Source organism: Nansenia antarctica, assembly GCF_963989245.1.
Source record: "Nansenia antarctica genome assembly, chromosome: 1".
NCBI lineage: Eukaryota > Metazoa > Chordata > Actinopteri > Argentiniformes > Microstomatidae > Nansenia > Nansenia antarctica.
In genome coordinates, this window is record NC_137674.1 from 26694621 (window position 1) to 26709601 (window position 14981).

The following is a 14981-nucleotide window of genomic DNA, read 5'->3' on the forward strand; positions in this document are numbered from 1 at the left end:
TGATTCCAATCCAGCTAGGCATATAAAACAGTGATGTCTGTTTTACCCTCAGGTTAGTCTAGACGAGGCTGTCACCAAAGTGCCCCCTATCACTTCACAAATGAAGACCTAATTTTAATTTAGGTCATTTAGCAGACGCTTTTAATCCAAAGCGACTTACAATTAAGAATTACAGGGACATTCCCCCTGGAGTAACTGAGGGCTAAGTGCCTTACTCAAGGGCACACTAGTAGTGGTGTGGTTTCAGGCGGGATTTGAAATCACAACCTTCTGATCACAAGTCCAACTCACTATCCACTAGACCACCACTACCAAATGGAGACCTGAGAGGCGAGACCCACGGATGACAGATTGAAAAGGGGGAAGATGGTGGATTAGTCGGTGAGTTAGAAGAAGAAGAGATGTCACACACGAGAGAGAGGAAGAAAGAGAGAGAGAGAGAGAGAGAGAGAGACAGAGAAAGACTGCTGCCATCGCATTGTTCATTGCAGACGCTTGCTGGCTCGACAATTCGAGAGAAAGTATGTATGCTCAGTGGTAAGAAAAGGAGCATTAGAGCTCTGCTGTTACCAGAGGATTAGAGGAAATGTTTATGTTACGCACAGAAAGTGCACTCTGGGAAGTAGCAATATTAAGCAGCCGAGAACATTGGCAGCAAAGAGGCCATTTATTACATGTTGCGGAACTCTTAAACGATGAGTGGGCTAACCACTCATCTAAACCCCTAGCCTATAGTGTCTAGAATTATAGGAGATGATGGAATTCATTGTCATGAGCCTTCATAATAACATCCACAAAATCAGAAATAGTCTTTTTAGGATTATTATCTTTTAAAAATGATATAAAACAGCTGTTGCACTGAGCACTCCTGCTGTGGACATGCAGGGCAGCTTTAAGGCTTCCTGGCCCAGTGACACAGATCGACAGTAGCAGGGCAGGACTTGACTGAATGGGCCACCAGGGGCATCATGGGTAGATGAGTTCCATTATCTTCTGGGTGTTCTAGAAACCAGGAGAAAGGTACCTGTGATGTGGACTGCTCACAGAGGGTCCAGGATGTGAGAGACTACATTTGTTGCCCCGTGGCTGTTTGCAATGAACAGAGGGGGTAAAAGAAAGAAAGTATGTTTCAGTCCAGGCAAATAAAAGACAAAGCTACCGATGAAAGAAAAATCCCCAAATGAAAGAAGAAGAGCAGCAACAAAATCAAACGTGAAGGTAAACCAATGGAGACAAGGAAACTGGCTTTTTTCAAAGTATAACAACTCCTTTGAACTGGTAATGCTGTTATAGACAAAGTGGATTTGTATGCTGAAGCACAAATCGTATCGGCCATGTGATGCATGACTTGTAACATGGGAGACAGAGGCATACAGTAAAGAACTCACTTTGACAAGAAAACAAGTCATTGCTTATTGTGCATGTGGTTCATTGAATTTACATTTAGCTCCTCTCTTAAAATGTTCCAATTTGGCTGTGTGTGTTTTTCAGCAGTATCAAAGAGCCAGTATTCCTTGGGAACTAATCTACAGGGTTCTACAGGGCACTAAAGAAGAGTGGGAGAGAAAAGAGGAAAGTCTTAAGTCGAGAGGGCAGGGTTTTAAAGTGTAGAAATGTATTGACAAAGAATGTTAAAAAAAGGCAGAAAATTAAATCAAGTCAATCAAGAAGAAGAGGACAGAAAAAAGGGGGGGGGGGTGGGGGCGAGTTGGGGTAAGAAGGGAATAATCATTCTCCAGTGTACTGGTGGGGTTAGGCTCTGGCAGAAGACAACATGCAGGGGTAGTAGAGGGGTTGAAACAGGGTCAAAAGTTCAGAGGGAAGGTGTATAGAGAGAGGTGTTCAAGAGAGGTGAGGGCAGATCCTGGGATGGCGGGGGTGGGTGGGGTTCGGGGGGGGAGGGGGGGTGACTCTGGCCTTAAAGTGGTCTCTCTGGGCACAAGCGATGCACTGTCTAAAGGGGGGAATACCAAACACATTCCTGGGTGAATAGCACCATTTAGTGCCAGGCAGGACAGGACTGTACGTTACCGATCGACGACGACTTGGTGTGCTCCTGCCTGACGCGGGGCTGAGGGAACCTGATGTGTCCAGCTCGTCAGCTGACGACCACGACGACAGGTCCTGAGAGGATCAAACACAGAGAAGGAAGGGAGAGAGAGAGAGAGAGAGAGGTGGGTGGGTGGGGGGAGAGAGAGATACAGAGAGGTTGGATACACGAAAATTAATGGCTTTTTTTTCTCTCCTGTAGTATGGTTTTGGACTGAGTGTTCCGTATATGGTAAATGGTAAACGGACGGCACTTATATAGCGCCTTTTTTCCCAATGGCGGCAAGCTGCCATGCAAGGCACTGGCCCGCTCACTGGGAGCAATTTTGGGGTTCAGTGTCTTGCCCAAGGACACTTCGACATGTGGCCAGCCGGTGGCTCGAACCGCTGATCTGCCAATCTTGCGATCGTTAGACGGCGGCTCTACCTCCTGCGCCACAGCCGCCCCAGTATATACAATTTGGTTGTTAAGTCGTGACGTGTTTCCGGGTCCAAAGATGTCTGAGGCGCTGTCTTCAAAATGCCTCAGTAATAATAATAATTCATTATATTTATATAGCACTTTTCCGAGGCTCAAAGACGCTGACAAATATGGGAAAAACTGGAAAGTGCTGTGTCCCTTGTTGTATGAATAGATCCGAGTCTAAAAAACGATTGAACTGTCATTCTACCGCTGTAGTACACTGGTACTATGGTGCAGGGAATTTCTGGTTTGGACCCGGAAATTGCTAAACGTCACGTTTGACATCAGACTTAACAACCAAATAAACACACTGCTGCTGCTCTGACCTGGACACTGCTGGTGATGTCCAGAGTCTTCTCCAGCTCCCTGAGGTCCCGGGTCACCTCCTTCAGCAGGAGTTTCAGGCGGTTCCCGATGACGTGGACCTTCTCCTTCGCCTCCAGGCAGTCGCTGCCCTCAGAGTTGACCAGCAGCTGGAGGGACATGTCCTGCAGAGACGCCACCTTCAACTGGGAGTCCAGCAGCTCCCGGCGGATTTGCTGTGGGGGGTAGGGAGAAGATACATGGATGGACTGCACTTATATAGCGCCTTATTCCAATCCAAAACGCTTTACAACGGCCTCTCATTCATTCACCCATTCACACATTCACACACCAATGGCGGCAAGCTGCCATGCAAGGCGCCGGCTGGCCCGCTCACTGGGAGCAATTTTGGGGTTCAGTGTCTTGCCCCAAAGGACACTTTGACATGTGGCCAGCCGGGGCTCGAACCACCGATCTGCCAACCTTGCGATCGTTAGACGGCGACTCTACCTCCTGCGCCACAGCCGCCCCGGCCCCACAATCTTACAGCAAGGAGACAATCATCCACCCAAAAAAGTTGTTGATGTTAATGAACACCGTTAACATTCTACCTTGAGTGTTTTGTGGTGCTCGTTTAGAGTGTTAGTGTCCTGGCTCTGGTCGATGGGAACTATCTCATTCCTCCGGCGGTCGATGTTCTCCAGCCACAGCAGTAGACCATGACTCATCTCATGGAAGTCCTATAGAAGAGGATAGTGTGAATTGCTTTTCAGTTTCAAACACCAGCTGCAACAACGCAGCACTTTCTACTATGGGTTACAGCCCCCTTGTGTAATTACATATTCAATACCCTGACTATCTGGTCATGAAGCTTTATGGTTTTATGTACCCATCATATCCTAGGACAGCGATTCCCAACTTATGGACCGCAGCCATCTGGTGGTCCGCGAGAGTATTGCAAGTGGGCCGCCAAATCATAGGTAAAATAGTTTTTTTTAATAGTTTTTTTTACGAAAACGTTTGAATTTAAAAAATACATACAGGGTACTGTATTTTTTTCTTTAAAACCTTAAAAAATGCATCATCAGAGTGCTACTACTAGGCCTACTGCACTGTATGTATGATGATTGCATGATGATGCATATGAAATATCCAATAAGAATAAGAGAATAATGATGAAACACCCCAACAAATGTACGTGTGCGTAAAATGCCTGTGTGGGCCGCGAATACTTGAGATTTTTAAGTGGGCCTTGAGTCCAAACATTTTGGGGACCGCTGGCCTAGGACATTAAGATGTTTTGTCACTAAGATTTGCTGTCAGTTGTTCCTTATACAAACTTGAGCTGTCTTGTTTTTTCAGGTCATTGTGTGTCTGGCCACTTACATGGCACTGCATAAGGGCCCCCTGAAGGGACGACCTCCACTCCTGCAGCGAGGGGCCCAGCCGGTCCCAGCGGTTGTTCATCTCCTTCAGTCGGACCTGCAGCTCCTGGGACTCCTCTGTGTTGGACTGGACGAACTCTGCGCTGCACAGATTAATGGACAGGACGATGGCCTTGCGCTTGTCAACAGCCTTCTGCAGCTCCTGTAGAGAGAGACGACTGTGGTGAGAGACATGCTACAAACAAGTGAAAATAAGAACAAGTAACAGACAACAGGTGTACAACAACATCAACAGGACACAGAAAGACAGGCCCCTTGGGGCTATCCAAAAAGCCTGTCTATACAAGACAGTCTTTAGCTGTTTTTTTAAAAACCTCGACCGAGCCAGCTGATCTAAGATCCAAGGGCAGAGCATTTGGCCACGGTTTGGAATGCTCTATCACCCTTGGTCTTCAGTCTGGCACGGGGGACAACCAACGAACCCTGGTCAGTCACCTTGAGCTTCTTAATGCGCAGCTCGATGGTGTGGATGTCGGTGCTGAGGTCCAGCCTCCCCTGCTGCTCCAGCTCGTCCTCCGCCTGGCCCAGCCACGCCCACACGTTGTTGAGGTCAGAGTTGAACTGCTGCCACTGCTGCAGGTTCTGCTTCAGGCGCATCTCCTTGCTGAGGGCCTGAGCCTGCAGCAACTCCCAGCGCTCGATCACACCTGCAGCCACCCACAGTCGGAAAAAGCCATCAAATATAACGGACAGCACTTATATAGCGCCTTTGTCCAAAGCGCTTTACAACGGCCTCTCATTCACCCATTCACACACACATTCACACACCAATGGCGAGGTAGGCAAGCTACCATGCAAGGCGCCGGCCCGAGCAATTTGGGGTTCAGTGTCTTGCCCAAGGACACTTCGACACGTGGCCAGCCGGGGCTCGAACCACCGATCTGCCAACCTTGCGATCGTTAGACGGCGACTCTACCTCCTGCGCCACAGCCTCTACCTCCTGAGACACAGCCTCTACCTCCTGAGACACAGCCGCCCCATACACATACAGTATGAGTTATTCAGTGAACATAACAGATGGTTATGGTTCAGGCAGTTGAGGAGAGGCAGCTTTACCTGACGTTTGGGATTCTGAGCTGTTGGGGTCGACTAGTAAGGTCATCTTGTCCTCCTCCTCTTTCAGCTCACAGCCCACTCTCTTCACCGTGTCGATGCTGCCTCGACACTCTCCAAGCAGCCGCATCTACAGGGCAGTCAGTGGATGTACATGAACGTCACTGAGATGTTCTCAGTGTGAGCAGACATGTGACCAGGCGTATTTTCAGAGTGACCAGGTAGGATGTTTTATAACAGGTATGACCAGGTAGGATGTTTTATAACAGGTATGACCAGGTAGGATGTTTTATAACAGGTATGACCAGGTAGGATGTTTTATAACCAAGTGTTTCAGAGATATCCTCACAGTCGACTGATTGTGATTCATATCACACACACACTAATAGGATCAAAAGGGTATTTCAATTATTTTGGATACATTTACAAAGCAGTGGTGTAGTCTACGTGATACGCAGGACTACGCCGTATACCCACTAGGAAAGGCCAAGGATTTCCATATATCCACTTAGAAATGCGTGAGGATACGTAACAGCGTTTTGTGACAGAACTTTCACACTTTCATTCATCAAATTCACCCCGTCTGTGTTACGAAGCACTTGACTTTTGGACCATTGGGGCTGACTATAGCGTCATATACCATCAACGGGGGGGAAATGCGACATGAAATATGTCAAAATGCAGTAGCCTACTATCATGCACAGATCAGCCTTAAAACATGTAATGCTAGATATATATAACGTTGGATAGGGAGCGCAGATTTATTTTTATGGCGAAAAATATTCCGAAATGAACGATATGAGGCTGGGAGGGAAAAATCACAGTATACCCACTAGAAAAAACTAGACTACACCACTGGGTAAAACCAAATAAACACATTTCCAGCCACTTTCTCTGCTGGATCACTTGAATTCATTGCTGCAAACACAATGAGGATGAGAGATTATTTTTGGCCACTTGGTTTTGACCAATCTTGTAGACTTTTGTGACTGAGATGATTTCTCTCAGCCAATCAACATTGTCGTCTCCCCAGGCCTCAGGGCAGCGTTCCTGACCAGTTTTGTTCCTCTCCATCTGCTGAGTTTGTAATGACAACCTGATCCACAGTGTGTAATTGATCCCTATGCAAATCAAACACCCTGTAAAAACATTGATGACATTTTTGCTAGTAACTAGTTATGTGCTCAGGACTACTACTCACATATCCCATGTACGAGGCGTCCAGCTCCGGGCCGGTGGGCGTGCGGCTGCGGATGATGTTCTCTGTCTGCTGCAGGTGGAACCGGCTGGTGTCCAGGGCCTTGTCCAACTGAAGGATGTGGGTCTCCAGGCAGCCTGCCTCTCCTGTGGACAAGAATACGGTCACAAACATAGTTACATGAGAACTTGTGCTCTTATTAAGTAGTTGCTTGTGGTTGCTTCAAACAATCCTGGAAATCTATCAAATCAAGATTTGACGAGCGTGAGATGTTATTAGTAAACAGAAGTACATACACAGTGGTAAAATGTGAACAAGGCATTTAACAAAATAATAACAGCAGGCTCCTTCCCATCAGAATGCACAACATGCGGCTTTTGTGGTTCGCGTTTGAGAACGCCAACCACAAATCTGCTTGAGGTTAGCTACAGTACACACCGCAAACCAAACCAAAGAAAGAGCAACAGGATGATATATAGTGTGATGCTGTTGGTAACAGTGCCTCCTATTATGCTCCGATGTGTGTGTGTGTGTGTGTGTGTGTGTGTGTGTGTGTGTGTGTGTGTGTGTGTATGTGTATGTGTATGTGTAGGAGCCATGAATATGATTTGTGGGGTATTTAGTACAAAAAGCTAATGGGTTTATTGTGAGTTTATTTGATTGTTTGTTTATTGTTTTGATCACGTTATGTTTTCCGGAAGTCACATGATTATCGGCGGGGATAGCCTGAGGTCAACTTAAGCACCTGTTCACCTGTATGGCGGAGTGGAGAGAGAGGGGAGACAGGGTCGCTGTATTTTTTGTTGACCGCATATTATTTACGATTGGTTTGTTATTCTTTGTGTTGGTCGCTTATGGATTTCTGTACGTCACCGAGTTTGATTGTTTTTTTATTCAATAAATGCTTTAAACGTACCTTTTATCTCAAGCAAATAGTTTTTAGCGCGTCATACAATTTCACCCCAGACCCTGCTTGCGTCTCTCAGCGACTTCAGATTTTTGGCTCGATCTAGTCGCTACAGTGTGTGTGTGTGTGTGTGTGTGTGTGTGTGTGTTTGTGTGTGTGTGTGTGTTTGTGTGTCTGTGAGAGAGAGAGAGAGAGAGAGAAAACAATAGCAAACTCCCAGGCAGTGAACAGGCTGTAAGTGTGATGCCACGGATGTTTGTAGCTGTTATTTCTTCCCCAAAACACACTCAGGCATGCTGGGGCTGACGCTGCTGACGCTGCCTACCAGTGGAGGACATCAGCGTTTGTTCAGTTAGTTTAACAAAGGCCTCGGGGCTCTCTGGGATGACTACATCTGGAAGAAATATACATACACTCAAACGTTACACTTTATCATTTAACATAAACTGATAGCTTATGTATCTGAATGATTACATATATATGATTACATATATTTAATACAAGTATTGTTGAGTAGCCACTGTATGTGTCAACTGTGAGGTTATTTGTGAAACCGGAAAACAAGTCGGCAACCGAATTCTGACTTTCATTCTGAAAAATGTAAACGTCAACGCTGGTGAAAACCGACGACACGCTCGCTAGTCAAGCCAAAACATTGCAACGCAATGTATTCAGTGAGTAATCCCCACTACTCTACACTAACTAGGTTGTAGTAGGGATTACTCACCGAGTCCATTGCATTGCAATGTTTTGACTAGCGAGTGTGTCATTGATTTTCAAAAAGTCAGAACATTTTGATTCGCGGTTTCACCAGCTGCTGTCACATTTAACACTAGAAGAGCCGTGAGGGGTCAGTGTGAACCCTGTGAGTAAAAAAAAAAATCTATCTTTGCACTCTATCAAATTTCAGGACCCTCCTTTCATGACCTTTCCTAGATATGTGCGTTCTACCACCCAGTATCCTTACATTTTCAAAATCACTTCAGGATAAGACAGTATAAAGCTGTTTTGCAGTTTTTCTGTGTAGGAGGCAGGCTAAAAAAAGAAGCGCCTTCTAGTGATCTCTGTGTGTAAACAGCAGATTTACATTCTAAAAAGGGGGTTTGACCTATTTGACCCCCCCTCTACTAGTGGGTAAAATAGGCACGGCTGTTCTAGTGTTAACTTCTCATCCACAACTGTCAGTGAACAAAAACAGGGACGAACTGACCTAACAGAGCGGAGGAGTCGCCCTCCTCACTGTCCAGCTGCTCCGCCTGCTCAGAGGTCAGGGCCCGGCCGGCGCTCTCCAGGCCGCGGCTCAGGTCGTAGTCGTGGTCCCACTCCAGGGGGATGGAGTCCACGCTGGCGGGGGTGTCCCTGCCCGACCGCTCGGCCCGTACCGGGGGCGCCAGAGAGGCCGAGCGGCTGGAGGAGGGCAGAGGCGACAGCACACTGTCTCCCAGGCCGCCGCTCCAGGGCAGGCTGGACAGGTCACAAGGCTCGTCCAGGTCCAGCTCACGGTCCGAGAAGGACACGTCACGCTCGTCGTCTGTCAGCTGGAGGAGGAGGAGGGAGGAGGAGGAGGAGGGGTACATCTGAGACATTCACAGGGTTCCTACAAGTTTCAAAAAGTCAAATTTAAGACCTTTTGGACCTTTTTTTAGACCTCTTTGAATATAATTTTTGACCTATTCGCGACACCATATGGTAGCTTTTTGTCATCCTCGAGGTGATGAAATTAGGGATTTCACTGCCATACAGACAAAAAAGCAAATTGGGTTCCAGCTTGATTCATTTCCGTGTAAATGGATGTGGTCGGACTGATTTCCTTGCAGGATCTCATTTTTAAGACCTAGCACCTCATCTTTTGACCGATTAACTTAAAAGTTTTAGACCTTTTTAGGCCTTGTAGATTGGATTGCTGGATTTTAGACTTTACGGCTTTTCAAGACCAGCGCGGGAACCCTGTGGTACATATACATGTATCACAAAATGGACAACATCCCAACCCTGGGACTTACAGGCAGGCGCATGAGCTTCTTGTAGTAGCGCTCCACGCGCCCAAACACCTCCTGGCAGTAGCGCTGCAGCTCCTCCAGCTCCTCCTCGATGACGGCGGCGTCCAGCGGCTCGCTCTTCTCTATGAGCGCCTCCCCCTGGTGGAAGATGAGCTCGATCTTCCCCGTGGTCAGAGAGATCTCCTGCTGGAACGCCTGTGGGAGAGGATTATGACATGTATCACTGATAAATTAACACTAGAAGAGCCGTGAGGGGTCACGGTGACCCCTATGAGTAAAATAAATAAGCACTCTATCAAATTTCAGGACCCTCCTTTCATGACTTTTCCTAGATATGTGCGTTCTACCACCCAGTATCCTTACATTTTCAAAATCACTTCAGGATAAGCTAGTATAAAGCTGTTTTGCAGTTTTTCTGTGTAGGAGGCAGGCTAAAAAAAGAAGCGCCCTCTCGTGATCTCTGTGTGTAAATAGCAGATTTACACATTCTAAAAAGGGGGTCTATTTGACCGCTGACACACACTTAGTTAACTGAGTGTGTTATAGGGTTTTATACAACAGTTAGTTCCGACTAAGTAATTTGATTGGACAAGAGGCATTCCATGAGTGCCTATATACAGTATAACAGCACTGGGACTTTTAACTATATGTATCACTCGGCCTGCGGCCTCGTACCTACGACCGAATCACAGCCGTGCTGATATTCAGTATAACAGCACTCCCTCTCGTGTGATATTGCTTAAATGTCAGTAGGACTGGACATCAATACCCTGAGCTGCCTGGTCTTGGCCTGGACATCACACTCAGAGAAGTGTTCTATGTTGGTCAGCTGCAGGTCCATCTCTGTCAGCCACACCAGGACGCCGTCCCGGGCCGTCTCAAACTCCTCCCTCTGACCGATGAAGTGCTGCGGAAGAAATCAAGAGATGAGGCTAAGGCTTTCACCGATATAGGATTGTAGTCAAAGTCAAAGCCAAAGTCAGCGTTATTGTCAATCCAGTACATGTACAGACATACAGAGGGCTGAAATTGTGTTTCCCTCTCATCCACGGTGCATAGCAAACAAAAACAATAAATAACAATATAATACGGCAAGATAAAAAAATAACTATATATACAAAAAGTACTAGATAAAAGATTTGAAATGTGCGGTACAATGTACAGGGGTAGAATACTATATGAACAATGACAATAGTGCAATAGTGGTAATTGGCTCAGTATAATACAGTAAAGTGGCTAAAGTACATAAATGTATGTATGTATGTATGTATGTATGTATGTATGTACAGGTATGCTTGTGTGTATGTATGCATGAAGTGAGATTATTCTTAGTCCGGAGTCAGTGGGGGCAGGCAGAGTAGGGGGGGGCGGGGAGAGAGTTCAGGGGGGGGCGGGGAGAGAGTTCAGCTTCCTGACAGTGGGGGCAGAGTAGGGGGGGCGGGGGGGGGGGCGGAGTAAGGGGGGGGCAGAGTAGGGGGGGGGATTTCTGTAGAAGAAATCAAGAGATGCTAAGGCTTTCACCGATATAGGATTGTATGAATGTACACTAAAATGTGTTACGTTTGTTCAACAAGGCCTGGGTTTGTTGTAGTCAGTACGGCACCTTGAGTCTGCGGAGGATGGAGGCCACCCTCTTCTGCAGGTTGTCCCAGCGCTGGTTCCCTCCCTGGGCCATCTCCTTCAGCCGGCCGGAGGAGTCGGTGCGGTTCTCCCGGGCCAGACGCCGGTACTGCTTATTGATCAGCTCCAGCTGGGTCAGGCTCTCATGGACCTGCCTCTGGAACGCCTACAACACACACAGACAGACAGACGCACAGACACAGACGCACAGACACAGACACAGACGCACAGAAACAGACGCACAGACACACAGACACAGACACAGACGCAGACACAGACACGGACAGACACAGACGCAGACACAGACACAGACACGGACAGACACAGACACGGACAGACACAGACACGGACAGACACAGACACACAGACACACACACACACACACACACACACACACACACACACACACAGTACTGAACTGTGACAAGTCAAATAAATCAGTAATAATGTGTTAGGTAGTATTGTTGAGATGCTGTCATATCAACATGACATATGGGAACAGGAATACTGTACATCAGCGATTCCCAACCTATGGGCCACGGCCCTCTGGTGGGCCGCGAGGGTACTGCATGTGGGCCGCCAAATCATGGGAAAATGTATTATTAACCAAAAAAATTCATTCATGGTACTGTATGGTACTTTTTTTCTTTAAAACCTTCAGAAATGCATCATCACTGTGATACCGATAGAACTTATGGAGAATAATGACGAGACACCCCCCCAAAAATGTACGCGTACGTAAAACGCCTGTGTGGGCTATGAATACTTTTGAGATTTTGAAGTGATCCTTGAGTCCAAAAAAGTTTGGGAATCGCTGCTGTACGCAGTTTGCATCTGACTGGTTGGCCTGTAGTTCGTGAGCTTAGAATTATAAGGTTCTATCTAAATGTTTACATAATCTGATCCATTAGGTGTTTATTAATGCCTGTGTGGTGTTATTTTTAAAATGTTGACATTTTGTTGTTAGTAATTCATAAAATACAAAGGTTCCATCTCACAAAACATAATGGAATGTAAAAACTTTGACGCTCAATATCTCTGAACTACCCTAAACGGAGATAGAACCTTATAATTCTAAGCTCACAAGTTGTTGTTGGTACTCTACCTCAAACTTCTTTAGTTCTTCCTTGGCCACGGTATAAAGTACGCCGGAGGAGTTGGACAAAGATGCCGTCTTCTCTGACGTCGCTAACCACTCTTCAAAGTGCGTAAAGTCGTCTAGGAACTTCTGCCACAAACGCCATGTCTCCTCAATCCTTACAAACAAAGCACAGTAAAGACTTGTAGTTAGGTGACTGTGACACTGCCTGCAGTAAGGTTAAGACTAAACAAACCCACAGCAACATCACTGAATATACTTCGGGTTACTTATACTATATTTATTTTTTATTATATGTGGTGGCTGTTGTAGAAAAGCAATTGACCATTGGAGGGCGGGGGTTGTGGACTCATTTACCACTGTACAGGGTTTTCCTACTCGGCTTCGCCTCGTGCCACAACCCTGTACCAGTGGTAAATGAGTCCACAACCCCCTTCCTCTCATGGTCAATTGCTTCCTTAGTATCCATCTTTGCTCTCATAAGTATCCATCTTTGTGTTTTGTGTGTGTGTGTGTGTGTGTGTGTGTGTGTGTGTGTCTTACTTGAGCCTTCTCTCCATGGACAGGGCACAGATGCTCCTCCAGCGGCGGTCCAGGCTGCGGGTGGCCTGCTGGATGGAGTCACACTCTGTGTCCGTGGCGCAGGCGTCACAGTCGTGCAACAGCACCTCACACAGGTTCAGCACCGAGGCCACGCCTGTGCTGTGCTTCTCTATGTCACGCTGAAGCTCCTGAGTGGACAGAGAGAGAGAGAGAGAGAGAGAGAGAGAGAGAGAGAGAGAGAGAGAGAGAGAGAGAGAGAGAGGGACAGAGAGAGAGAGAGAGACAGAGAGAGAGGGAGAGAGAGAGAGAGAGAGAGAGAGAGAGAGGGAGAGAGAGAGGGAGGGAGAGACAGAGAGCGAGAGAGAGATGGTGTCTAGTCTTCTGTGTATACAGTAGTATGCAGCAATGGTTTAATTGAATACAGTAGAAAGTATGTCTGTATGTGTTCATGTGGGTGTATTATCTATCCCAAAGGGTGGGTGTATGTTTGCTCAGGCCAGTGACGGCGTCTTTACCTGCTGCAGGTCCAGTTTCCTCTGGATCTCCTGGGAGTCGCAGGTGTCGTAGACGATGGGTCTGGTCAGCTCCGTCTCGATGTGGGCCAGCCAGGAGCGCAGGCTGCTCATGTTCTTGTCCAGCTGCTGAACGGCCACCAGGGTCTCCCTCAACTTCTTAACCCTGTCAAGGTGATGACACAGCAAATATTTCAATAAGCTTCTTTAGGTTTCAATAAATAGATCATAATAATAATAATAATAATAATAATAATAATAATAATAATAATAAACTGACAATACAACCTAATACACTGCTAAAAACAATGCCACACACAATACAAAACCTCAAATACAATACAATACCTATAGTAATCAAATGCCCAAATGTGGGCAAAATTAAAAAGTAATTAGACAATGTGTTATCGCCATAACAACCAGAGAGATTCACACTACTATACAATGCTCCAGCAGGGGTCTTTCCAACAGCCCAAGGGAAAAGCTGCGTCAAAGCCTGCTGCTTCCAAAGGCAGGTGTGTGTGTGTGTTGTATCCTGTATTCCTGTGTAGTATCAGTTCGTGATCTTAGAATGATAAGGTTCTATCTCCGTTTAGGGTAGTTCAGAGATATTGACCGTCAAAGTTTTTACATTCCGTTATGTTTTGTGAGATGGAACCTTTGTATTTTATGAATTACTAACTAAAACATTTCAACATTTAAAAAAGAACACCACACAGGCATTAATAAACACCTAATGGATCAGATTATGTAAAAAACTCAATTCTGACCAAAAATGGAGATAGAACCGTATAATTCTAACGAGTCACGGGTAGTGTATCCACATCATCACCTGGTGCCGATGAGGTCCAGGAGGTGCTGCCAGCGCTCTCCGACCTTGCTGAGTTTGTGTTCTATCTCCGAGGCCTTGGACTCCTGGCTGGCCCTGGCTAGCCTCTCACCCATCTGGGCCAGCTGCAGCTTGTTCTCCTGCGCCAGGGTGATCTCCTCCTGGTAGTCCTGGAACAGACACACACGATCGATTGATTGATTTTTATTTGGGTAAAAGGTACAGACAGGGGGCGTTTAGGTGGTGTAGTGGCTTAAGCGTCGACCACGTAAGCGCAGGGTTCCCGGGTTCGATTTCCGGCCGCGGACATATCCTGCATGTCATCCCTACTCTCTCTCTCACCCATCCTTCCTGTCTAAATCTCTACTGTATCTGTCAATAAAAGAAAAAAATATGAGTGGGACTGCCCCACTCAGAAAATAATAAACTTAAAAAATAAAGAAAGAAAAGTACAGACAGTACCATCCCAGAGGATAGCAGGTAAAAGTGGACTGAAACACTTGTTTCCAAAGTGGTCCTCGTTGGTAGACAAAGAACAAAACCAGACTGACATTTCTCGTGGATGTTATGCATAACCAAAAAATGCTTGCAACTGAACGTAAACTGCTCGCTCCAGGACTTTGGACAAGAACGATCATTTGGGAGATGGGCCTGAAGTTAGAGAGAATAAACATGGCCAATTCAATGAAATAGCTGTTTAAAACTCTCTCCCCGCCCCCCCCCCCCTCCTCTGCCCCCGACTCCAGACTAAGAACAATCTCACTTCATGCATACATAGATACAAGCATACCTGTACTTTAGCCACTTTACTCTATTATACTGAGCCAATTACCACTATTGCCATTGTTCATTATTGTATTCCACCCCTGTACATTGTACCGCACATTTCAAATCTTTTATCTAGTACTTTTTCTTTGTGTATATAGTTATTTTTTGAATCTTGTCGTATTATATTGTTAT

At 46.3% G+C, this 14981-nt stretch overlaps 1 protein-coding gene across 1 annotated transcript in view; it reads right to left on the reverse strand.

Moving 5' to 3' along the window:
• The window catches only part of syne1b (spectrin repeat containing, nuclear envelope 1b), a gene marked incomplete at both ends in the record, with an annotated part of 140201 nt that overhangs the window by 1391 nt on the left and 123829 nt on the right, over positions 1 to 14981 (reverse strand). Inside the window, 17 exons of the mRNA XM_080550517.1 lie at positions 1025 to 1086; positions 2032 to 2124; positions 2839 to 3051; positions 3427 to 3555; positions 4202 to 4402; positions 4696 to 4907; positions 5317 to 5443; positions 6515 to 6657; positions 7744 to 7812; positions 8629 to 8956; positions 9422 to 9613; positions 10188 to 10325; positions 11022 to 11204; positions 12144 to 12294; positions 12681 to 12868; positions 13196 to 13358; positions 14025 to 14191. Of these exons, the coding sequence (XP_080406643.1) occupies positions 1025 to 1086; positions 2032 to 2124; positions 2839 to 3051; positions 3427 to 3555; positions 4202 to 4402; positions 4696 to 4907; positions 5317 to 5443; positions 6515 to 6657; positions 7744 to 7812; positions 8629 to 8956; positions 9422 to 9613; positions 10188 to 10325; positions 11022 to 11204; positions 12144 to 12294; positions 12681 to 12868; positions 13196 to 13358; positions 14025 to 14191 (2759 nt within the window). The remainder of the gene's footprint in view (positions 1 to 1024; positions 1087 to 2031; positions 2125 to 2838; positions 3052 to 3426; positions 3556 to 4201; positions 4403 to 4695; positions 4908 to 5316; positions 5444 to 6514; positions 6658 to 7743; positions 7813 to 8628; positions 8957 to 9421; positions 9614 to 10187; positions 10326 to 11021; positions 11205 to 12143; positions 12295 to 12680; positions 12869 to 13195; positions 13359 to 14024; positions 14192 to 14981) is intronic.